The sequence below is a fragment of the Lepisosteus platostomus genome, chromosome 17 (genome assembly GCF_059453375.1).
Source record: "Lepisosteus platostomus isolate fLepPlt1 chromosome 17, fLepPlt1.hap1, whole genome shotgun sequence".
Classification (NCBI taxonomy): Eukaryota; Metazoa; Chordata; class Actinopteri; order Semionotiformes; family Lepisosteidae; genus Lepisosteus; species Lepisosteus platostomus.
This window is the reverse complement of record NC_142627.1, coordinates 26173513-26199968: the sequence shown is the minus strand read 5'-3', so window position 1 is coordinate 26199968 and position 26456 is coordinate 26173513. Positions and strand designations below refer to the sequence as shown.

Genomic DNA, 26456 nt, shown 5'->3' with positions numbered 1-26456 from the left:
TGCAAGGTGAAGGATGCATGGTCGGTCCTCAACCGGAACCTGGTCCTGAATAGGTACGGCCTGAAGTGGTGGACCACCGCCATCACCGCCAGCAGCTCGCGACGGGTCACGCAGTAGCTCCGTTCACCCTAGTCAAAGCCCAACTATAGTTGGCCACTACGTGCTTCTTATCTGGCCCCTCCTGCGCCAACACCGCACCCACCTCCAAGTTACTCGTGTTGGTATCTAGGACATATGGTAACCGCGTGTCGAGGTAGGCCAGCACGGGAGCCACCACCTAGTAATGTTGGAGGGGGGCCCGAGAGCGCTCGTGGGGGCCCTTCTGCGCCACACACACCGCACACGTTCGGCAATATCGCTCCACATCCCATTGGAAAAAACCCCAATAAAAATGGCCTCAGAGACGCTGCAGGGTTTTTTTAGCGCCGAAGTGCCCCACGCCCGGCTGGCCGTGCACCGCTCGGAGCACAGCCCCGCGGAGCGACTGTGGCACCTGCAGCTGCCACCGTACCTTGCCACTGGAGGGTACCCGCCACCCCCGGCGCAGCACCCCGTCCTTTACCTCCAAGGCCTCACACAGGGCGCAGAGGGCCTTGACGGATTTTGGGTGGGGGGCGAGCTCCTCTCGCGTAGGCCGCGCTCCTGCTGCCCTCCAGCAGAGCACCGGCCCCACGTCAGGATCAGCTGCCTGTCGCTGCGCCAGGTCTGACAGGCCCAACACCAGCGGCCCTTCCAGCGCCATGGCCGCGGCGCTCGACTCCGCCACAGTGCAGACAGCCCTCTCACGCTGCTCCCGCCGGGCGCAGTGGTGGCAGTCCGTGGCCTCACAGGGGCGCCGCAAGAGAGCGTCGGCATTCAGATGGCGAGACCCCGCACGGTGCATAACAGTGAAGTCGTACTCCTGCAGGATCTCTATCCATTGTGCCATCTGCCCCTCCGGCTCCTTAAAGTGGAACTGCAAGGTGAGGGACACATGGTCGGTCCTCAACCGGAACCTGGTCCTGAACAGGTACGGCCCGAAGTGGTGGACCACCGCCATCACCGCCAGCAGCTCGCGACGGGTCACGCAGTAGCTCCGTTCACCCTAGTCAAAGCCCAACTATAGTTGGCCACTACGTGCTTCTTATCTGGCCCCTCCTGCGCCAAAACCGCACCCACCTCCAGGTTACTCGTGTTGGTATCTAGGACATATGGTAACCGCGTGTCGAGGTAGGCCAGCACGGGAGCCACCACCTAGTAATGTTGGAGGGGGGCCCGAGAGCGCTCGGGGGGGCCCTTCTGCGCCACACACACCGCACACGTTCGGCAATACCGCTCCACATCCCAGTGGCAAAAACCCCAATAAAAATGGCCTCAGAGACGCTGCAGGGTTTTTTTAGCGCCGAAGTGCCCCACGCCCGGCTGGCCGTGCACCGCTCGGAGCACAGCCCCGCGGAGCGACTGTGGCACCATCAGCTGCCACCGTACCTTGCCACTGGAGGGTACCCGCCACCCCCGGCGCAGCACCCCGTCCTTTACCTCCAAGGCCTCCCACAGGGCGCATGGGGCCTTGACGGATTTTGGGTGGGGGGCGAGCTCCTCTCACGTAGGCCGCGCTCCTGCTGCCCTCCAGCAGAGCACCGGCCCCACGTCAGGATCAGCTGCCTGTCGCTGCGCCAGGTCTGACAGGCCCAACCCCAGCGGCCCTTCCAGCGCCGTGGCCGCGGCGCTCGACTCCGCCACGGTGCGGACAGCTCCCTCACGCTGCTCCCGCCGGGCGCAGTGGTGGCAGTCCGTGGCCTCACAGGGGCGCCGCAAGAGAGCGTCGGCATTCAGATGGCGAGACCCCGCACGGTGCATAACAGTGAAGTCGTACTCCTGCAGGATCTCTATCCATCGTGCCATCTGCCCCTCCGGCTCCTTAAATTGGAGCTGGAAGGTGAAGGACGCATAGTCGGTCCTCAACCGGAACGTGGTCCTGAACAGGTACGGCCTGAAGTGGTGGAGCACCGCCATCACCGCCAGCAGCTCGCGACGGGTCACACAGTAGCTCCGTTCAGCCCTAGTCAAAGCCCGACTATAGTTGGCCACTATGCGCTTCTTATCTCGCCCCTTCTGCACCTACACCACACCCACCTCCAAGTTACTCGCGTTGGTATCTAGGACATATGGTAACCGCGTGTCGGGGCAGGCCAGCATGGGAGCCCCCACCTGGTGATGTTGGAGGGGGGCCCGAGAGCGCTCGGGGGGGCCCTTCTGCGCCACACACACCACACACGTTCGGCAATACCGCTCCTCGTCCCTGTGGCGAAGACCCCAATAAAAATGGCCTCAGAAACGCTGCGGGGTTTTTTTACCACCGAAGTGCCCCACGCCCGGATGGCCGTGCACCGCTCGGAGCACAGCCCCGCGGAGCGACTGTGGCACCATCAGCTGCCACCGTACCTTGCCACTGGAGGGTACCCGCCACCCCCGGCGCGGCACCCCGTCCTTTACCTCCAAGGCCTCCCACAGGGCGCAGAGGGCCTTGACGGATTTTGGGCGCGGGGCGAGCTCCTCTCGCGTAGGCCGCGCTCCTGCTGCCCTCCAGCGAAGCACAGGCCCCACGTCAGGATCAGCTGCCTGTCGCTGGGCCCCTCCAGTGCCGTGGCTGGTGCATGACAGTGAAGTCATACTCCTGCAGGATCTCTATCCATCGCGCCATCCTTAAAGTGGAGCTGCAAGGTGAGGGACGCATGGTCCCGAACAGTGGTGGACGGCCGCCATCACTGCCAACAGCTCGCGACGGGTCACGCAGTAGCTCCGTTCAGCCCTAGTCAAAGCCCGACTATAGTTGGCCACTACACGCTTCTTATCTGGCCCCTCCTGCGCCAACACCGCACCCAACCCCGAGTTACTCGCGTTGGTATATAGGACAAACGGTAACCGCGGGTCGGGGTAGGCCAGCACTGGGGCCCCCACCAGAGCTTCACGTAACCGGCCGAACGTTTCGAGTCCCAGTCGAAACGGCGGCCCTTGTCCTTGAGGCGGTGCAGTGGGGCAGCGATGCTGGCAAAGTCCCGGACGAACCTCCGGTAGTACGAGGCCAACTCCAGAAAGCTGCGCAGCTCCACAACGTTGCGGGGAGTCGGCCAGCCCCGCACTGCGGCGACCTTACCTGGGTCCGTAGCCACCCCTCGCGGTCCAACAACATGTTCCAGGAAGGTCACCTCCCGCCGCAGGAGCTCGCAGTTGCGGGGATTGAGCTTCAGGCCAGCACGGCGGATACAGGCCAGCACCGCCTGGAGGTTCGTCAAGGCCTGGTCGAAACCCCGGGCATTAACTAGCAGATCGTCTAGATACAGCACACACTGGTACTGCGGGACCAATGCCAGCACCCTTTCCATCAGCCTCTCGAACATCACCGGGGCATTGCACAGGCCAAAAGGCATGACAGTAAACTGCCAGAGGCCCTGGCCGATGGAAAAGGCCATCTTCAGGCGAGCATCGGGAGCGAGCGGTACCTGCCAGTAGCCGCAGCGGAGGTCTAGGGAGCTGAACCAGGTCGACCCGGTGATGTAGTCCAGGGCGTCATCTATCCTCGGGAGGGGGTAGGAATCTTTCCGGGTGACCTCGTTCAGCTTGCGGTAGTTGACGCAGAACCTCCAAGAGCCGTCTTTTTATTTTACCAGTACAGCTGGCGCCGACCATGGGCTCGCGGAGGGCTCAATCACCCCCGCTGCGGCCATCTCCCGGATCTTTTCCTCGGCGGCAGTCCGCTTGGCATGAACCATGCGTCCCGATGGGATCCGGATGGGCCGAGCGTCGCCGGTGTTGATTTCGTGTTGGACCAGGGCAGTGCGGGTGCAGTCCTCATCTCTCGCTGCAAAAAGACCTTCGTTCTGGGTGAGTAGCTCCTGGAGCCTCTGCCGCTGGTCCTGATCGAGGCTCTCGCAGCTCCGCTGATACGGACCCCTATAGGCACGCTCGCTCCTCGGCTCACAGGCCCGGTCTGCCTCTTTTTCCCCCAGCTCCGGCAAGCCCGCGTCCCTCAGCCTTCGCCGGGCCTGCCCTCCACCAGGTGAAGTCGTTCCCCCTGCCACACCAACTTCTGCCGGCCCAAGTCCAAACTGGCACCCACTCACTGTAGTAGGTCCAGCCCCAGGATGCAGTCCTCCTGGATGGGTGCGAGGTAGCAGGGGTGGCGCACCGTCGCTGCACCTAGATGGAAGGCAAGCACCTGTTTCCACCGGACTGCAGCGAGCCGTCCCGTCACGTTCCTTAGCCGCAAGCTGGAAGCCTCCCATCCTGGGGGGTTGGTGCCCTAGGTGTCGGGGAGGACGCCCGGCCGGAGTAGGGTTACCAATGAACCGGTGTCTAGCAGGGCCAGGCAGGGTCAGTCCTCGATTTGGCAATGGAGGTACAGGCCCCGGCTACAGCCGACTCGCCCCACTGTGGAGTGAGGGGCTTCACAGCGCTCTCCGGAGCGGGGGTTGAGGTGTTCAAGGGCGGCCGTCCCCGCGCTGAGCCGACCCGTTCCTGTTTCCCGATGCCGATCCAGGAGTGCGAGGTACGGGTGCCAGGCAGAACCGGGCTCGGTGTCCCCTCTTCCCGCAGCGGTCGCAAAGCAGCGTGCGGAGCTGTTCCGCGGGGGTTGCTGAACGGGCTGGCTCCTCTTCCCCGTCGCTGGACTCCTCCGTCGCCGCCTCAGACAGCCAGCAGGGCGCATTGCTCCAGCGATGCCGGCGCGTCCAGCTGCACGTGCCGCCGCAACTCCTTGGGTGAGAGGACCTTGAAAAAGGCCTGGAGAGCCATCTCCCGCTGCGCCTCCCGGGGAAAAGTTGGGTATCCTCGGCGGGCGAGGAACATGACATCAGTGGTAACCGGGCCCAGTCGATTTCCTGGTTGGCGCCGCCGCAGGGCCAGCCTCTCCCGCATCAGGTCCGGCGCCTCCTCCACACCGAAGCACAGTTGGAGAGGTGCTGCCAGCGCCGCGTATTCGCCTCGGTCCTCCTCCGGGACGTCCAGAAGCACCTGGCAGGCCGCTCCTTCCAGCGCCTCCGCCGGGTGGCCGGCCATCTCCGCCCGGCTCCAGCCATTCGTCCGGTCCGCGAGCTGGAACTGCACCTCGTAGGTTTCCCAAGGCACTTCCCCATCGTAGGGAGGGTATCCTCTCTCTGGGACACCCGCTGACCAGGAGTAGCGGCTAGTCGCCCCAATTCTACCGTCGGGACCACTACTGAGTAGCTCTGGTAAGGGCTGTGGCCACCTGTCGCACCCAGGAGTAGCTCAGGCTTCCTATGTGCACTGCCGATGGGTTCTGTCTCTTTTAGAGTCAGCCGGCGCTTGACAGAATCAGCTAATGTCTGCCACGATATGTCCATCCTGCCCACTAATGTTACACCAATGTAACGCGACAGGGTTCAGGTGGGCGCCCTTGCCACATTAGGTCGGCCCCACACTGTCGGGGCTCGAACCCTGGACTCCCGCGTCACTCAACAGGGACCCAGCCCGGTGAGCTAAAGAGAGATCTCTCTACAGCCCAGTAGCTGTGGTCCTGCTATTACAGGGAAGGGCGGTGATGTCACTGCTCTGGTAAGTCGGCTCTTACACAGTACCTGTCGGCCGTAAGCATTACAATATTAATAATAATTACTTACGCTTAAATAGCACTTTTCTGGACACTCCACTCAAAGTGTTTTACAGGTAATGGGAACTCCCCTCCACCACCACCAATGTGCAGCATCCACCTGGATGATGCAACGGCAGCCATAGTGTGCCAGGACGCTCACCACACATCAGCTATCAGTGGGGAGGAGAGCAGAGTAATGAAGCCAATTCAAAGATGGGGATTATTAGGAGGCCATGATTGGTAAGGGCCAATGGGAAATTTGGCCAGGATGCCGGGGTTACACCCCTACTGTTTTCGAGAAATTCCCTTGGTTTTTACGTCTCAGCCGAAGGACGGCGCCTGTTTACAGTATAGTGTCCCTGTCACTATACTGGGGCATTAGTAAGTGCCCCCTGCTGGCCCCACTAACACCCCTTCTATATTGTTACAACTTTAAGTGACTTAGAAATGTCTTAGATTTTAGACAAAGTTTATGACACTTGGAAGAGTAAATACTTCAAAGTCAAAGGAGAGAGGATGTTTGCTGAGGTCTGGGGGTCCCTTGAGCAGAAACAATAGTAAAGTTTATCTTGGTATGCCTAGGCAAGTTGTGGATTAATGATTGCAAAGGAGCAGGGCAGAGAGACAGTATAAGTTCACCTTAAGAGAGACAGAGGAGGAGACAAGGAGGAAGGAAGGAGCAAGGAGAGCAGGGAGAAGGAGAGAAGTCCGCAGGAGTTGGGACTTAAAGCTTGCGCCAGGCGAGAGCCCTTACTGTACTTCTTGGGCATCTGAACCAAACCTGCCTGAGGCTAAGTATTTGAACCTTGTTAGAGAGAGCATGCTTTTCTGGTACTTCAGTTAGAAGCATCTTTCCTGATTAGGGTGCATTTTATTGATAGGGATATAGGCTCCCATTTATTTTGTGGCATCCAGGGTGCAGAGAGAGAGATTTAACTGCAGGTTACTTTTTAGTTAGAAGGCAGCTCATCTCTTGTGCAGGCTTTGTAGGCAAATTAAGAATTTAGTGCTTAGTAGCAGTCTGGGGTTTTCTGGAAGACAAGAATGTTAGACTTCTGAAAGCCTTGTCTGTAGATACTGTATATAATGTAACTTTGTGCATTGTTGTGTGTAGTGTAGTTTGTGTGTTTTGTCATTATTATAAATAATAGTTTTAACCAAGTGTGCCTGGATTAATACTCCTCTCACCAAAGCTGTGCCAGAGAATAAAGAATTCACATGCCTCTAGTTATACCAGCCACTCGGGTATAGAAATCACAAGTCAGGGGTTATGAATAATTATTTCACTGATTGACTAAACCACTCTGTCAATTCCTGATTTTTACCAGTTTCATAACCCCCATTTGTAACAATATATTTATACTTTAACAAACACAAGCTTTTAAATCTAAAGGGTTGTTTGCTTATATTAACTTATTTAGATATCCCAAATGTTTTGATACTGTATATCAATTTAAACTGTATTTTAAAATATACCTTAATAGCATACCTGTGATCCGTTATTTAAAAATCAAATATTTACATGAATAAGTGTACAGAAGGTCCTGTCTCCCATTATGACTGAGTCAAGAATATTGAGGTAGCTTTATTATGCAATTGAGCCAAATAGAGGATAGCAAAAGTATTCACCTGCTTGCAATGACGTCCCATGTTGCTGAATTATAAATAAAGATACACATTTTAAAAAGAAAATTCTAATCTAAACTACATTTTACATGTGAATAATGATAAACTATTTTATATAGTGCCTTTAAAGGTGGCTTCTCAAATTGCTTTACAGAATGGCAACAGCAACAACAACAATTAAAAAAAACAATAAGAAATACACAAGATAAACACAATGAGAATAAGCAGAGGAGACAGTAGATGGTGGTACTAAATAGGTAGGAGCAGAGGGGTAAAGAATGGAACAGTTAAGTAAAGGCCCTTCTAAAGAAGAAGGTTTTGAGTCTGGATTTTCAGGAGTTTAGAGAGTGTGACTATCTGATATCTTTAGGGAGAGAGTTCCAGAGCTGAGGGGCAAAACAGGAGAAGGTCCTGTCACCCATAGAGTGAAGACAGACTTGGGGGACAGTATGGAGACCAGAATTAAAGGAGCGAAGGGTAGGAGATGGGGAGTAGGGCGATAATAGATCAGATAGGTACTGAGGTGCCATGCAGAGCCTTATAGGTGAGCGTGAGGATTTTGAAGTCGACACAAAACTTGGCAGGAAGCCAGTGCAAGGACTCCAGGATAGGAGTAATGTGATCACTTGCACTGGACCTGGTCAGGATTCTGGCTGCCGAATTGTGGACATACTGGAGTTCGTTCAATGTGGATTTAGATACCCCAGCGAGTAGAGCATTATAGTAGTCAATTTGGGAGAAGACAAACGTGTTGATGTGTTGAATGTTTTTACAAAGAAGTTAAGTCAGTAAAAACTACACATATATATATAAAAGCTAAAATATATTGATTACTTAAGAGTTCACTTCCTTTGCTTTGACAAATGTAAGGCAGCTTGGGTGCACAAAATTACTTTGACAAGTTACACAATTAGTTGAGTGGTCTCTATTTGCATAGAATAATAGTGATTCATACCACTGAGACAAAATACAGCAGTCTATGTAGGGTTCCACATTCAAAAAGGGAAGTTCAAGCAAAGATTCATCTTTGAAGACAAAGCAACTTTAAATCCACTCAAGGATTTGTATAGAAAGACACAGATTGAGATATGACAACAATTTCAAAGACATTGCATATGCCTTTGAGCACACCTGAGTTAATCATTAAAGATGTTACAGTAGAGTAGTGTTTATTGTCATATGCACAAGTGCAATGAAATGCTTAATTGCATGTATGCTCCTATACAAGACATCAAGGAAACATCAAAAACTAAAAACAGTGGCAGCAACAACAACAAGCTAAATAACATACATCTTAGAGAAAAAAAAACATCAGAATGAGCCAGTGGTAGGAGTAGAGTTCAGTAATTTGACAGCTTAAGGGAAGAAGCTGTCTCTAAGTCCAGACGTTCGTGCCTTTATACTCCTATAATGCTTACCAGAGAGAAGGGGGGGAGAAAAGTGAGGAACCATGATGACTGGTGTCCTTAACGATACTTCCAGCCTTCCTGAGACAGTGAGTATTAAAAATGTTTGAAATGGAGGGGAGCTGTACTACAATGATGGACTGGGCTGACCTGATCATCCCCTGTAACAGCTTCTGGTCAGACAACGGTGGTGGTGTGGTGGCTCTGTGACTAAGGTTCTGTGTCTGTGACCGGAAGGTTGCTGGTCCACATCTTGTGGCCGGCACAGGAATCCTACTCCATTGGGCCCCTGAGCAAGGCCTTTAACCCCAACTGCTTCAAGAGCTTATTTTTTCTGTCTTAATTCCACGTTAGCACACTCTCAATAGCACACCTGTAAAATGTGGTAAGGACATTTGAAGGCAGTCCAACTTTTTTCAATTGTCTGATGAAGTAAAGGCATTGTTGTGCCTTCTTTGTAGCTCCAGTTACACGCTGGGACCACATTAAGTTGTTATCGATAAAGATACCCAGGAACTTGAAGCTCCTAACCATCTCTACAACCACCACATTGATGTGAATAGATGTGTGGTCCCCACCCTGCTTTCTAAAATCAATTATAATAATAACAATTGCTTACACTTATATAGCGCTTTTCTGGACACTCCACTCAAAGCACTTTACAGATAATGGGGATCCCCTGCACCACCACCAATGTGTAGCATCCACCTGGATGATTCGACGACAGCCATAGTGCACCAGAACGATGACCAGCTCTTTGGTTTTACTGACATTGAGGGAGTGGTTATTGTCAGTGCACCACTCCACCAGTTTCCTGACCTCATCCCTGTAGGCTGTCTCATCGTTAGCAGTGATTCGGCCAATGATGGTAGTGTCATCAGCATATTTGAAGATCGAATTGGAGCTGTGTCTGGCCACACAATCGTGGGAAAACAAAGAGAACAACAGGGAGCAAAGTGCACAGCCCTGGGGGGCACCTGTATTGATAGTCTATGTAGAAGAAAGTTGTCCATCTACCCTCACAGTCTGTGGTCTGCCAGTCATGAAATCTATAATCCACCTGCACAGAGAGGTGTTGATGCCCAAATCATTCAGCTTCCTGACCAGTCTGGAAGGAACCATAGGGTTAAATGCGGAGCTGTAATCAATGAATAGCATTCTGATGTATGTGTCTTTGCCTTCCAAAGGAGTCAGAGCAGTGTAAAGAGCCAGGGAAAAAGCATCGGCAGTGGATCTGTAATGGCGGTATGCAAACTGCAGGGGGTCAAAGCACTCAGGTACCATTGTGTTAATGAGCATAATAATGCACCTTTAATTGTGTTGAAGTTGCATTATACCATCTAGACACTGCCTATGTCAGGCTTTCCCTTCAAACCAAGCAGTTGAGCAAGGACGAAACTTGATAGGAATTCCACCATGAGGCCAATAGCAACTTTGAAAAAGCTACATAGTTCAATGGTTGAGATATGAGAAAATGCCCACAACTCAACAATATCCCAATGACTCAAAGCTAGCCTGTTTGGCAATACAGTGAGAACCGCAAAACTCTGGGAAGGTTTGGTTTGGAAAGTCAGTAGAAACCTATCCAGAGAGACTCTAAACTGTAATTGCTATCAAGGGTGCTTCCATTGGTTGTGTAAAAAGTTACACAATCAGCATATTTTAACTTTAACATTTAACTTCTTTAATAATGGGTTCTGACTGAGATTTCAAGTTTTGATTAAAATATTAACTTTAAAAAATGTTTAAAAGCTAGATATGATCCACCTATGGACATGCATTCAAAGACAAAATTTAAAACAGTGCATGATAAAAATATGTGCATCACTCCTAGAAATTGTATCTGAATGTTTTCATACTTCCTACACAAGATACATTCTATTACATGTGCTTTGGGCAATTCTGTGGTTTGGTTTTTGGTTAGATTGTCTTTTGCTGTGCAGGCAAAACCAAAATCAGTTTTGAGACATTTTAAAGGAATATGCTAAGGAATATTATGGAAGGATAATGTTATTCTCCACATTTGATCAAATGTAAAGCCAGTTTGATGTTGCTTTACACTTCCCAGCAGGAAGCTTTGCAAAGCCTTAAAGATCAGGTCAAAGCTAATTCCATGCTGAAAGAAATTAAAACGCTCTGACTGTGGAACCTTCTAGAGGAGTGTGACTCATTAGTGACACATCAAAAGTAGTCTCCACAGAACAATCATTGTGCTTTTTTCTTTTTATTATTCAAAGTTCAATTGACCTTGATCTGTTTCTTTGCAGAATGTGTCAAATTTCTTTGACACAGCTCCTGACTATTGTTCTTACAAAAGTAAAAAGTTCATGAGCACAGCAAATAATAGTCAGAGAGAACTAGATACTGTAGATTCTTGGAACATATCTTCTAGTTTGATTATTCACATCTTTCATGCTAGGGATTGAAAGAATGATGCTCTGATTTAAAGTACAGCAGTTTCAGATAATGCTATGCTTACTCATTCAAGTGCTGAAACCTGTCCTGCCAGTTTGCAGCACGAGCCACATTTCCATTCTTGTCCAGCAGCTTAATTCCAAAGAAATCCAGCATCACAGTGTATGCCAGAAGAAAGCGTCTTTTGGCTTCCCTGGTATTTTGAAATTCCTATTAGATTAAATGAGAAACAGGAGAGTATTAATGGCAGTGATAAATTTATTTCATAACTAAAGTGAACCAAGATGAGACATAAAAGGTCAGCATGCTAAGTAATTTCTTCTTTCCCATGTATCTTATTTATTTCTACAATCCTTCCTTTTCCTCATGACACTGTTCAACCTCTCTTGGAGCACAAGCTCAACTGTACCACACACTTGTTGAAAACACTACTGAATAGTATTTAGAATTTATTTTAATGTGTCTATGTTGTCAATTTCCTTGGTGTGCTAAGGATCCTTGTAATTTTTTTGTAAAATCTAATTTTTTACCTTGATCTCATCTTGAGCTAGTTCTTGGGCATGAAAATTCAAGCCTTGTTCTCTCAATGGAAAAAGCCTGTAAAACAGAAAACAATTTTTTGGCTTCTTACTTTGCCCTATTAATCAGATTCTATATCACAGAAATACTATGATTTTTGTAGAGTTTATAAATTTCAAAACAAGGTAAATTACTTAAATAGGACAGGAGAATCCTTTATGCCTTTATATCAAACATTCTACATTAAAACACATATACATAAAGTAAATGCATGATCTGAATTTACTTTACGTATGTTTTTTTTTTTTGGCCCCGACTAGCTCTGTTGGTAGAGCATGAGACTCATAATCTCAGGGTAGTAGGTTCGTGTCCCATGTCGAGCAAAAGGTTCTCTAATAACCCATACCAGGCAGCGGCAGTATGGGGCAGTGTTGGTGGCAGAGGATCACGTTTCCGTTACAACAGCAACAACACTAGCACTAGCACTCTCAGCGTGTAAGAAAGGCCTGGCTATCTACTTCCATATCTTGCCATGGAAACTCTGAATAATGACGGGGGAACTGTCTATAGGGTCGCCATGAGTCGACAGCACTCAACAACATTTTTTTAATGGAATTTGATATTCTGTATGAAAAGGAGCAGCCTTAATACAATACAAGTGTTGGAAAGGAAGAACAGAGGATTTACAAAAGTAAAATGAGTAATACTGCAGAGAACAGCACAGTAAGTCAGTCAGTCCTACTCAGTCAGTAGGAATGAATTTATGCAACTCCCTTTTCCATACTTACTAAATCTGATTCTGTTTTGTGATATTTCTCTTTAAAGTAAAGTAATAAGACAACTGAAAGTAAAATTACTTTCCTTTTGTTGCAATGCTTAGATCTATCACTATATTTAAATTCCCTAGTACAAAAATGAATGGAATCTTATTTGCTGAATACAAAACTTTTGATTTAGTCAACAAATGTAATATTTTATTGGAAATGTACCACAAGGATCTCAACTTTCCATTATTATCCATTATTCTTTATAGGATATGGTAATGCTTTTAGTCTATTATGGAGTCAAACAATATGCAAATTACTGTACACCATGGTGTATACTAGTGCTAAAAGCAATCATAAATTTGTTAACTGTTAACTAAAAATTTAACTGTTATGAAAAACAAATCAGCTTGATCATTCTTGTTTAAAGTAAAGTAAAGTTTAAAGCACAGAGAAATTTGTAAACACAAGTTGCAATTACTGCATATAACTTACTTTTACGTTTTTCTAAGTTATGGCTTCGCTATGTATTATTTTTCCGTCCATCCATTTTCAAACATTTTCAAATTGTTTCTTCCACTTCAGGGACACAGGGAAGCCAGGGGCTATCCTGGCAAGCAATTGGTCCAAGGCAAGATACATCCTGGATGTGATGTCAAACCATCACATGGCAGACACTTAGACAGAAACTTACACCAGGGCCAATTTTCCCAGCAGCCACTTAAACCACTAGTATTTTTTTGTCCCTTGGAGGAAACCCACACAACCATGGGGAAAATATACAAACTCCACACAGATAATACCCCAGGTCTAGAAATAAAACCTTTTCTGTAAATTATTAGCTTTAATATACCAGAATCATGAGCTTAAAACTACTGTAGGAGATGGGAGAGAATCTTATTTCATTTATTGAGTCTGTGTGCACTAGTTACATTAGGTTGTTTACAATTTTGTACATTTGTTAGAGAGCAGTAGACAAAGAAAAAACTAATTTGAACAAAATCTGAACAAAATTCAGTCTCCAGAAAGCTCTGGGGAATTAATTGCCATCTTTGATCACCAGACCAGTTGACAACTGGAAAACAATTGGTTTTGGAGCTGTAAACAACTTACAGTTGTCTGTCTTCTGCTCTGCACTGTAAAAGAGGGATAAAGTTTTGGTTTTGGAGCTGTAAACAGCTTAGCTACCTGGCTGGTTATAGAGAGGGACACCAGGAAAAATCTCATTAGCACTCAGAAGGAGCAAGGTTTTTATCTTTTATGGAACAAGTAATAGGTTTATTCCATGCTGAAAAGAGAAGAAAGAAAATACAACGTTTTGGACGTGGACCCTTCTTCAGGTGTCAGCATGGAATAAACCTATTGCTTGTTCCTTTGGAGCCTACGCATGTTGATGCAGCTACCCACCTGAACTACTTTTATCTTTTATGTTCTGTTTCCCAAGACATGTATTAAAAAGATCACTTCTGTGTTATATAAATTACAAATGCTGTAATGTGTTGATTGCAATACTTAAACTCAAAGCCAAGATTACTTCTAGTGTGTGTGTACTCATTAAAATGATTCAATACATTATGAAAACTGAATACAAATAAAATGACAAATACCCCATTAATGTAGTTTCATCTATATTTTAAAATATGTCTACACTACATTCACCCTTGTGACAAAATCTGTTTACTCATATATCACAAGAACACCAACATAAAGTATCAAATCAGAACACAAGAACTGGAGTCTTGCTCCTATACATAACAAAAAAAAACTTTCATTAGTATTTAAAAACATGTTTTGTCTGGAAAATAGTCTGGGCTTCTTCAAGAAGGATCTGATTTTGATTTTCTGATCACAAAGGTAATAACACAGAGACAAGCATGATGTCTGAAGTAGACCAATTCAGTAGTATTCAAAAGCTCTTACTGAACAGCAGCCAGAGGATTATTTCAGTTATTTGTTTTCTTCCTACCTGTAACTCAAGAGGACAAAAACGATAAAACAACTATACCAACTTATATTGAAAAACAAAGTTCTCACCATTGTATATAGGTGTGGTTATGCTCCAGCTTTTCATAGTCACCTTTCCACTTGTTGAGAATTTCTTCAACATAAATGCCTGTAGTGTTGAAAAGTACAAATACTTTGATTAATAATGTAAATCATGAGCACTTTGAAATCTGTGCAGGAATGCAAAGTGCAAGTACATTACAGTATATAGCAACCTCAACATTAAGCACCCCCTTCATTATAGTTGCAGCAGCATATTCCTGCAGGCGACCAAGCAGACATGTAGACTGCAGACTGTGCTTTTCTCTTTAACTTCTAGAGATTTTGCTGAAAACATCATATGTGTTTTTGATACTGTCAAGATCTAATTTATAGGATACTCCTTTGCTAAAACAAGGATTTCTTGCCTTTTTTTACTGTCTGTATTTCTAACCGTCAATAATCCATTTTGACACCATTTTGAACAAATGTGAACTTTATTCTAATTTTTTCTAAAGAAAAATCTAAAGAAAATCTATACTCCCATATAAGTGTGTGATGGTACAGCAAGGACTTATTCCTGACATTTTCACACATTTTTCATTTCTCTTAGAGACTTAGGAAAAGTGAGCAATGCTACTATTGCTTATAACAACAATCTATATATAAACCTTATTGGCTGTCAGCAGCGATGAAGAGTCTAGTTTCATACATTTCCCAAATATTCTTAAAACACTAAAATGAAGACTGTACTACTCATAGATGAACACTTCAGAGTTATATCAATTTTGGGGATTTTCCATTAAGCTATACACCAGTGTGTGACTTTTTAAAAACATTAGTTATTTTGTACTTTTTGGGGAGAGTCTTATTTGAATTGTAGCATGTTTAATATATCAACTTAATACCACTTTTTTCATTTCAGTTAAACAGTGCACGCAATAATAAACAGACAGTTCTATATTTACACAACAGATGTATTGCTAAAAAATACTGGGCAAATAAGAAATGCAAAAATTAAGAACTAATAGAAATGTATACAAAATATTTATACAGATCCAGCCATTCAGAATGCACGACAAATAATGCATCACATTGCACTGCACTTTTTAAAAAAAATCTGTTCCAGGACTGCACTACTTTGTAAAACAACCAGGTGGCACATTTAATGCTTAAAGTGGCATGCGTAAGTATTTGGGCTTTCACCTGAAAACACATGGTTTAGAATCCTGGTCAATGCTCAGCCCCGGGACAATCTTTTTCCAATTTGTGTACTGTGTCCACTTTTATGCTGTATATTACAGTATGTTAAATATTAAATTAATATTAAAAATGAAATTAGGGCTGCTTCACAATGCAAAATTACTCAGCTTGATATATAAAAAAGTGGTTCAGGTGGGTGGCTGCGTCAGCATGCATAGGCTGCAAAGGAATAAGCTGAAAAGAGAAGAAAGAAAACACAATGTTTTAGCTGTGGAGCCTTCTTCAGATGTCACCTTCACACCTGAAGAAGGTTCCACAGCCGAAACGTTTTGTTTCTTTTCTTCTCTCTTCAGAGGTAAATGAAGATACATTTTTATATTTTCATAGGTGTGACACATTTTTGATAAGGAAAATAGTGGTACTTTGTATTTTGTAATTGTATACAGTATAGCTGACAAAAGTAAACTCTTTTGCCATGTATGATGCCTGACAGCCCAGAGAAAGTGTTTCTTGGTTAGCTTCACCTACTGTACAATTTACTTTCTTTCTTCCCTGCTAATTTCAGTAAAAAGTAATTAGGACACAATTTTACTTCAGATGCTGATATGAAAACTATATATTTTACACATATATGGCTTTAAAACATACTGTATCATACTGTATACACAGTATATTTCTACATTATGCTGATCATACTACAGTTCATCTGTGGATATGACTTCATGTGAGCAGTGGGAATTGTAGTCTTTATTTATGTAATCTAAATTTACTTTATTTCTGTATGCAATTCACGTGACTGACATTTTAAAGGGGAACTATAGTCCCCGTTTCTCCATTTTGTCGCTTTTGTCAGCTGGTGTCACTACAGGCTAGAGCAAGAATGTGCAAGAATCACGATACAAAGAGGCTCTTGCCACACACTAGTCATTGCATTGTGAAGACTAATGTAATGTAATGTACAGGTGATTCGGTAGACATTTCACCCCAGAAATGTTCCAATGTGATGTGTACGCAGAGTTAACAAGTAAGCGGTATTTGCTGGCAAAACCATCTCAAAGTCGAGAGCAATATTTCTATTGGATAAAAAGAGCCATATTTATAAGCCTGCTTCTTTACAATGTAATAGGGCAGAAGCGGATATTTTGTTGCCTTTGACTGAATCACAGAATATGGCGCAGTGCATACCTGGAAATGTATTTTTTTTGGTTTGTACATTGTATTGGTTATACATATTACTGTGCACATTTTACTTTTATTGTGGTTTGAAATCCAATCACCAATGCCAATTCTTTCTAACCCTGGAACATAAAAATAGCATTGCATCGTTTCCCTTCAAAACTACACACTGTGAAGGATACAGACCATACCATCTCACAAGAAAAATGGAGATAGACCACCTTTAATCGCATAAACAATGCGCTTGTTTGAAAACAAATGTGTTTACAAAAGCAATACAATTATCACAACATTCACAGAATTTACAGTATATATATTGTGCTGTTTATAGTGTATACAGTATATTTTACATAATATATACCTACAGTCTCATTGGACATTTACATTAATAAAACAAAAAACATTATTGAGAGACAGGTAGTGTTGAATTCATGCAATGTATTATATTTATTTGTTTATTAAAATTACACTTCCTTGTAAATTGTTTTACAATCTGTAAATTTAAGTCAGAACAAATGCACTTGTGATATTACATTCCTCAATGTTCCCCACGGTGTTCTACAATCTTCAGTAGAACACAAAAAAGTATTTTAATACATTTTTTACAACTACTGTATGTTCATCAACACTTTCTCCCAGAACCCCTTAATTTCTATGTTGAGTTTTTGCTTTGTGCTCTGTTCTGCCATCTTCCAAATATAATCTTTGAGGAAGTGCCAAACAATTAAGTAATGGTGGTGATGAACTTATGAATAAATAAAACCAGTAACATCAACACAGCTTGTTCATTTTTTTTCAATTTGAAAACACTAGTACTGAACCTGTAAGTAACAGTTTTCTCCATACCAAATCATATGTATGACACGCAATATTAAGCAATAAACAGTAGAATCACAATTATACTCTCTATTGTATTAACAGTTATAACAGATACAAATTTTCAAACAAACCTGATTAAAAAAAAAAACTAAAGTTATTATCCCTACTGTGTTTCACACCTGCATGTGAGATCATGGTGTGCACAGTGAGTATTGTGCCTTTATCATACTGAGGGTGTAAAGATTCAATGAGGAACAGGGGACAAAGTGAAATTACTCAACTGGATAACTTTGGTAAGTTTTCTGTGCATTTGTGTGAACAGTAAAATTAACTTCTTTAAAAAAATACAAGAGTTGGCATTTCAGCCTTAAAAAGGGAACATTTCAACAGCAAACAATTACATTTTCTTAAAGAAGGCTTAACAAGCAACTGCCATTTTACTTCGTAGCTATGTCAATTTTTTTAAAACCAAAGACAGATCTTATTGAATCCTTTTTAAATAACTAGGCAATTCAAAGAATCTTTAAAGTTCCAACCCATCTATCGAGCCATGCATTTAAAAAAGCACTAAGTACAGAGGGGTTTCGGAACACTTATCAAAGACATCCAAAACTACAATTATCCTGAATCCAGGATCACACCTTCCCTTTCTCTCATTGACAGACTAGTTTCCTTCTAATCCTCTCTATTCAATTAGGTTTTAACTCCACACCGCTCTTCACATCTCTTGACTTCACACCACCTGAGTGTTAATATTGTAACACCCTCGCCTGGTGGTGAGGAGAAAGCGCCTCTAGGCACTCGTAGTACCGCTGGGCATGCTGGGAGTGGTAGCCAGGGAGAGTCTGAGGGTCAGCACGATGACCAGCGGCTGTGTTGTTAAGTAATTACCACCCTAAAGATGTGTACGTGTTCTGTCAGTCTCCTCATGGGTGTGTATATCCTGTGTTTAGTTTTTGTGTTTGTTAACTAATAAAGCTAGCGCTTGGTTTGTTAATCGTGTCTCAACTGGTCCTTTGTTCTGAAAATAACCTGTAAACGCTACATTGGTGTCAGAAGCGGGCAGGATGGACAAATCGTGGCAGACACTAGTCGATTCTGTTAAGCGCTGGCTGACTCTAAAAGAAACAGAACCCATCGGCAGTGCACATAGGGAGCCTGAGCAACTCCTGGGTGCGACAGGTGGCCACAGCCCTAACCAGGGCTACTCAGTAGTGGTCCCGCGGGTAGAACTGGGGCGACTGGCCGCTACTCATTGTCAGCGGGTGCCCCAGAGAGAGGATACCCTCCCTGCCGGACCCGACCAGTGATTCCCACACCCATCGGCGCGGGTGCGACCAGGTCGCTACGATGGGGAAGCGCCTTGGGAAACCTACGAGGCGCAGTTCCAGCTCGCGGCCCGGACGAATGGCTGGAGCCGGGCGGAGATGGCTGGTCACCTGGCGGCGGCACTGGAAGGAGCGGCCTGCCAAGTGCTCCTGGACGTCCCGGAGGAAGACAGAGGCGAATACATGGCGCTGGCAGCAGCTCTCCAGCTGCGCTTCGGTGTGGAGGAGGCGCCAGACCTGATGCGGGAGAGGCTGGCCCTGCGTCGGCGCCGACCAGGAGAGCGACTGGGCCCGGTTGCCGCTGATGCCATGTTCCTCGCCCGCCGAGGATACCCAACTTTTCCCCGGGAGGCGCAGCGGGAGATGGCTCTCCAGGCCTTTCTCAAGGCCCTCTCATCGCTGGAGCAGGCCTTGGCCCTTGCTACACGGGCTGAGGCCATGTTCGGGGTGGCTGGAAGCACCAGCAGATGCAGTGTGCCCTGCCGGCTGACCGAGGCGGCAACAAAGGAATCCAGCGAAGGGGAAGAGGAGCCAGCCCGTGCAGCGACCCCCGCGGAACAGCCCTGCACGCTGATTTGCAACCGCTGCGGGAAGAGGGGACACCGATGGGCGTCAGGAAACGGGAACGGGGTGGCTCAGTGCGGGGAAGGCCGCCCTTGAACACCTCAACCCCCGCTCCGGAGAGCGCTGTAAAGTCGGCTGTAGCCGGGGCCTGTACCTCGACTGCCAAATCGAGGACCAACCCTGCCTGGCCCTACTCGACACCGGTTCATCGGTAACCCTACTCCGGCCAGGCGTCCTCCCCAACACCGAGGGCACCAACCCCCCAGGATGGGAGGCCTCCAGCCTGCGGCTAAGGACAAGGCAGGGGCGGCAGGGGCTGAGCGTTGCGTGGAAGCAAGGCGCGCCGTTGAGGACCTCTACCAGCGGAGCTGCGAGGGCCTCGATGAGGACCAGCGGCAGCGGCTCCAGGATCTACTCGCCCAGAACGAGGGCCTCTTTGCGGCGAGAGACGCACTGCCCTGGTCCAACACGAAATCAACACCGGCGACGCTCGGAACATCCGCATCCCACCGGGACGCATGGTTCACGCCAAGCGGACCGCCGCCGAGGAAAAGATCCGGGAGATGGCCACAGCGGGGGTGATTGAGCCCTCCGCGAGCCCGTGGTACTGGTAAAAAAACGGCCTCTGGCAGTTTACTGTCATGCCTTTTGGCCTGTGCAATGCCCTGGCGACATTCGAGAGGCTGATGGAGAGGGTGCTGGCATCGGTGCCGCGGAACCAGTGTGTGCTGTATCTGGACGATCTGCTGGTTCATGCCTGGGGTTTCGACCAGGCCTTGACGAACCTCCAGGCGGTGCTGGCCTGCATCCGCCGTGCTGGCCTGAGGCTCAATCCCCGCAAGTGCGAGCTCCTACGGCGGGAGGTGACCTTCCTGGGATATGTTGTTGGACCGCGAGGGGTGGCTACGGACCCAGGTAAGGTCGCCGCAGTGAGGGGCTGGCCGACTCCACGCACAGTCGCGGAGCTGTGCAGCTTTCTGGGGTTGGCCTCGTACTACCAGAGGTTCGTCTGGGACTTTGCCAGCATCGCTGCCCCGCTGTGAGGTACTCAGGGTGGTGGGTGAGGTCTGCTACCGTGTCCGGTTGCGAACACGGGGGAGAGTGGTGGTCCTGCACCGAGACCACCTGGACCCCTACCGAGCCAGGGAGGAGGAGCCGTGTGGGGGGGCTCTAGAGGAGCAGCCGGGGCTGGAGCCGGCCGGTAGTGGGGCGTCCGTGGGTCGCCAGCCGTCACCGCGGCGCAGCGGCCGCTCACACAGGGTTCCACAGCTGTTAGCCGAGTACGAGTACAGCCTGAGGGGGGTGTTTGACGTCGGCGAGACGCCAGACGCTTCAGGTGGGGGCAGTGTAATGCCCTCGCCAGGTGGTGAGGAGGAAGCGCCCCTAGGCACTCGTAGTACCACTGGGCATGCTGGGAGTGGTAGCCGGGGAGAGTCTGAGGGTCAGCACGATGACCAGCGGCTGACCCTACCTGTGTAAATAATGTCCTAGTAGTTCTAGTGCCCTGTGCAGTCTTATAAGAATATAGCGTGTTGTTAAGTAATGACCACCCTAAAGATTTGTACGTGTTCTGTCAGTCTCCTCATGGGTATGTATTTTTTGTGTTTGTTAACGAATAAAGCTAGCGCTTGGTTTGTTAATCGCGTCTCCACTGGTCCTTTGTTCTGAAAAGAACCTGTAAACGCTACAACATGCTTCTCTCCTGCTCCCACCTCCTCTCCACTCCCCGTCTTTTGTTCTCCCATACTTTATTAAATGCTGGTTTTCCTGTCTCCCAAAATGATTCTATGTTAATATTCTCTGCTACATTTTAAAAAGTACTACAACTTTTTGTACAGCAATAATTCATATAGAAGAGTACAATTATTCATACCGAAGGTGTTACAACTGCAGCTGGTCTCAATTAAACCCTCATTATCCAATTTCCCTTACATACCCCTTCCTTCACTATTTAAACCCTCAGTTCACCCTGTAACATCGCTCGGTATTAGGATCTCTTCCACCACCAGAGCTCACCTTTTCCTTTCTTCTTAAAGTACCTTTTTATCTTGTCTGGACTCCCTCAATGTCAACTCTTTGGTTTTGGATTTCGGTGACCCGGCAGATAAAAACGTTTAGAGAGGGGAAGTCGAGGGGTAGGTGGATGATATGATCTTTTAATTCCTTGGACAATCCCTGGTGGAACTGACGAATGAGAGATTCCCAATCCCAGGAAGTTTAAGGGAGCCAAGCAGCAGAATTCAGCAACATACACCTGCGGGGGGCAGTTTCCTTGTGTGAGGATGGAAAGGCGGTGAGCAGCAAGGTGGTGAGGGTAGAGCTGACCGAAGGCGGCTTGTACTGCGGCCTGGAAGCTGATAACATCTGCCGTCTCAGGGGCGTTCCAGATGAGGAGAACATTGGCCCACCCCAGGGCTCGACCGGAGAGGTAAGAAACCATATACCCAATTCTTTCGCGGTCAGAGGGGAATCAGTCAGGGCAGAGTTGGAAGGCCACCCAACACTGTGTCAGGAAGCCCTGACACTTGGTGGAGTCACCGTCAGATTTTTCCAGAGCAGGGAGGGATAGAGGACTGACTGGTGCTGCAGGGGGTAGAGGTGGTACAGCGGCTGAGATCAGCTGGGGAGCCAGGCATTGAGAAACATGGCTGAGTAGTTGTTAGACAGCCGCTGTTACGTCCCCCAGCGTTTGGGAGTGTTGCTGGAGAATGGAGAAAGGATCATTTTGACCCTGGGGGTTCATGTTGCTGGCTCGGTATTCTGTAAGAACGAACTAATTTATGAAACCTGTGTGGGTCTCCAGACGAGGTCCGGTAGCTGAGGTATCCAAGGCAGGCGATGAGGTAGAGTCATCAGTTATTCCAGCTGGGGTCAAGTCCAGGTAATTGGCAAGAAGAGAGGCAAACAAATCCAATAGGGGTGAGGCAAGAGCGAGAAATCCAAAACCAAGAGTCGACATTGAAGGAGTCCAGACAAGGTAAAGGGGTACTTTAGGAAGAAAGGGCAAGGTGAGCTAAGGAGGCAGAAGAGATCCTAATACCGAGCGATGTTACAGTGTGAATTGAGGGTTTAAATAGTGAATGAAGGGGTGAGTAAGGGAAATTCGATAATGAGGAGTTAATTGAGACCAGTTGCAGCCAGAACAGAAGGTTAAAACATTATAGCTCTTTTTAAATGACATGAGTTTTTTATAGTTAAAACGAGCACATCAAAACCTTTCCACAATAACCATGTGATTGAATTAAAGACATTAATGCAGAAACAGTTTATGAAGAAGGTGGAATACTGTTGTGTACTTTATTTTTTTATTTTTAGCTACCACTACCAGATACTGTATGTACATTAAGTATAATATACTTTTATTCATAAATTAATATATTCTTTGGCCAGTGAATCACACAATGTACTGTACCGCAAATAAGAACTAATGCATGTTCTGATGGGCTACATCTATACAAGATTCCATATTATCATTCCATAATTAAGTGGATTTAAAGAAGTAGGGCAACAGATTAATTTGAGCTAATGTTTTCATTAACGTCTTATGTACCGCAAATGCCACATAATGATCTTGATTATCCAGATTGAAATCAATGCTCAACAAATCAGCAATGCACCCACCATCAGGAACCAGGGGAATTTTGTTCAGATAGAACCTCAGGTTGCGAAATTCACTGGGCTGTCTGGGCTTCTTGTAGTTCTGTTATATTCAAACAGGGAACAATGAGAAATTAAATTAATTTCAGTTCCATTATTTTCATACACTTGCATAAGGTGACAGTACGCTAGCCATAACCCTTGCCAAAAAAAGCAGACTTGAAATCAATGGATATGTGTATTTTATATTATATAGCATATGCATCTAGCATGTTTTATCAAGAAGCATTTTAAAAAAGAGAAAGGTAGAAAGGTAGTGGTTTTCATGAGACACAAACTGAAAGAGATCATACCGGGTAGCTGTGACGATACTTATACAAATCCTTTGCAGCATAATAACTCCTCTTCAACTTAGTAGCAGACTCCCGTGCATCAGTGAACTGTAAAACACAATTGCACAAGTATTTCTAAAGTATATAATATAAACTTTAAAAAAATGCTTGAGTCATATTTTATCAAAAAACTTTCCTAGGAATGCTGGAATGTAAACAGTCTTTACATGCAGTATCATTCTATATATAACACATTTCCCTGAACACAGTCAGTCCCACATTTAAGCATGTCCTAGCCCTCTGTATTATTTTTTCTCAGTATCATATGGTTTCCTCACCATATGTAGGCAAATAAACCATTTCTGAAACCAGATTTATTTTCCTTAAATATGTCAATATTTTGTTAACCAAAATGCAATTATCCACTTTTAAATAGTCTATACTATACTGCTAAAATTATAACTTTTTACAAAAACACGGACATTTTCTTACAATTATGTACTTCCAATTCCTCAATGTAGATACAGTATAAAGTGCAAATAGTTTGGTCCTACATATGTGGTTTTCAAAAGTACTTCCATCAAGCATTATTGGTAAATAATCATGCAATCAACACTTTAATTTTTTGTTTTTCTTTGCTGTTTTTAGCTGGTATTTAATTTCTTTTTACCCATAACATTCAATGTTTGATTAAAATATTTATAGTATATTCAATTCAAATACTCCTTTTAAAACTTGTATATAACATTTGTAATTGTAAAAACATTACAACTAACTGCAACAAAATGGTACATCACTGGAAAGGGAAGAAATACTTCTGCAAGGCATTGTAAATTGGTTCATGCCTTCACAGAACAGTTTTACCAGTAGGTTCTAAAAAGTAAAAGCTGAAACTTTTCCAGTTTCAATCAGCTGATTTTTTCAGTACTCTGTATACTGTATATGAAGATGAGCACCCTGCCCATAGAAACAAAGTGAAATTGTACAATTACTCCACACTACTTCTCATCCATCTGGACAAATACACAATGTTCTGTGTCAGGCCCTGCACAGTGTGCCTTTCCAACCTACCTGATAGTGAATTGCAGGTGCTTCAGGTGTCAGCTCCAAGATAAGTTTAGCATTTACCATAGTTGTATTTTTAATGTCCCTAAATTGCACCCTTCCTGCTAAAACATGGCTGAATGCACATGTGCACCAAGTGATAAACACACCAACACAGTGGACATTCTTCCTAGGCTCTATCTAAGGGTGTATCTAAGAAGAATTAAAGCAGAGAATTTCTCGAAAATATTCAACTGATTCACAAAATGGTATTAATGGTACTGTAGGCAGTGACTTTCTTTATTCCAACTCATTAACAGCTTTCTTGGGATTCAGCTATTTCTTTACTTCTGCACCAGATCATTTCATACTGTTTCCTTACCCAGAAACTTTTACATCCTCTAAATCATGTTCTTTGGACTAGATTGGTTGCCTCCTCTAACTTATTCATTCATCTTTAGGTTAATATAACCACACACCAGATTTGTCAATTAAGCAGCGTTGCAGTTCACGAAAGAGAATGAATAGGAAAGTGTTTATCCATGCGATTCCACATGGGACGCTCGACTTTCCGGTAAGATCAAGAGAAAAGTGATGCAATGAAGTGAACTAGGTCAACGCAATCATGACTGAGGAAGTGATACATTTTAAAACCGTACCTTTTCAAATGTTGTTTATTTATTGGTTAGATTTTAAATTTATTGCCAAAAACAATATATGTGTTTATATGAGGCTACCAGATCCTGAAAAATTTATATTCGAATGTGTCATTTATTCAAATCCGACTACAGGCTGAAATTAAAACATTACAATGCTATAATATTTCGTGGAATGCAATGCAGGAATACGGATAACATTTTATAGGAGATAGTACTGTATTCACCAAATACCTGTCTTTAAAAACAAAAGCCGAACAAATCTCGTTTAAAGATAGAACAAGTCAAGAACACATAGATATATCTTAAATTTCTGCTCAGCCCCAGATCTTTTAGAAAAACGGAAGAAACGCAAATCAAGCACAAAACACCAGCATACCAAAATGTAACGTATTTTTTACAATAGGTTGCACAACAATGCAACATCAACGAACTAGTCCCCAGCATTGCTCAGTTCAGTTTTCCGATTCAATTACTGTGTATAGCACAATATACAGTAATTAAAAATAACGAGATAACAATAAAACTCGGTTTCTGTAGATAAACATTTTAGGTATATGGCTTACAAATGAACGGTAGTTCGTGCTAAAGACAGCCTTAATTCAATCTAAAAACAATCTATAATTTACATGTACAAACTCTGTATTATTTATATTATTATATTACTTTTAGAAACATTATTATAAATATTCGCCTTTCCTTTAGTAAATTAATACAAAGCATAACCACAAGAAGAAACCATAGTAACTAATGTCTTGGCAGTTACTGAAATCAATACATACATTTAGCCATCTGTGTTCATTTCTTACTGTTTTACCTGATGTGAAGTTAGAGTTTCTTCATCTCCACATCTGAAGGAGTTCGCTAGGCTATCTTCCCCCGTCATGTTGTTGTCGTCTACCGGCTGCAGCTCCTCGGGATCGGAGTCTGTCTCCCAGGTCGAGTCGCATTCCTCCACTGTGCTTGGCTCCTTGTACCTCAGGCTACCCATCAGATTTCCCATTTAAAACTCAACTCCAATTCTCTTTTCACTCCTCCTGCTGCATATTCAATCACCGGTATTCACCATCGTCCAGAACAGCGAATCTACCAGCCTCCCAACACTAGAACGCAGAATAAACAAAGCATTAATGTCAGAATTACAGAATTTCCACAGGAAGCCGGACCAAAGCGAGCTGAACACACCCCCTTCTGTCGAAACTAGGCAATGTTCACCAAAAATCAGTGGTAATATCCAAATACAGTACCAAGTTTTCTTCTACATTATTTGCTCATTATGAAACATATTTTATACAGGACATATAAATTCAACATAAGACAAAACAGCAGAACACATAAGAATATTTTATTTATTAGAAAATGGATTATGGTCTTTGTATGTTCACCTTTATATTTCGATATCACTGATATTAAGTTACTATTTTGCACCATTCG

General features: G+C 45.3%; 1 protein-coding gene and 1 pseudogene across 2 annotated transcripts in view; one reads left to right on the top strand and one right to left on the bottom strand.

Annotated features, from left to right (window-relative positions):
* The window catches only part of ogfrl1 (opioid growth factor receptor-like 1), a 37701-nt gene extending 11492 nt beyond the window's left edge, over positions 1-26209 (bottom strand). The window contains exons 1-6 of one of the 2 annotated variants that reach the window (XM_088609817.1): positions 25840-26209; positions 23344-23430; positions 23015-23093; positions 14355-14433; positions 11568-11634; positions 11102-11247 (exon numbers count right to left, since the gene is read on the bottom strand). In XM_088609817.1, coding sequence (XP_088465943.1) covers positions 11102-11247; positions 11568-11634; positions 14355-14433; positions 23015-23093; positions 23344-23430; positions 25840-26025 — 644 coding nt within the window. In that variant the 5' untranslated portion in view covers positions 26026-26209. Of the gene's footprint in view, positions 1-11101; positions 11248-11567; positions 11635-14354; positions 14434-15646; positions 15741-23014; positions 23094-23343; positions 23431-25839 lie in introns of those variants that run through there. The other variant, XM_088609818.1, reaches the window with a different exon arrangement.
* LOC148646471 (uncharacterized) lies at positions 1348-2154 on the top strand (annotated as a pseudogene).
* Positions 26210-26456: the final 247 nt, after the last annotated feature.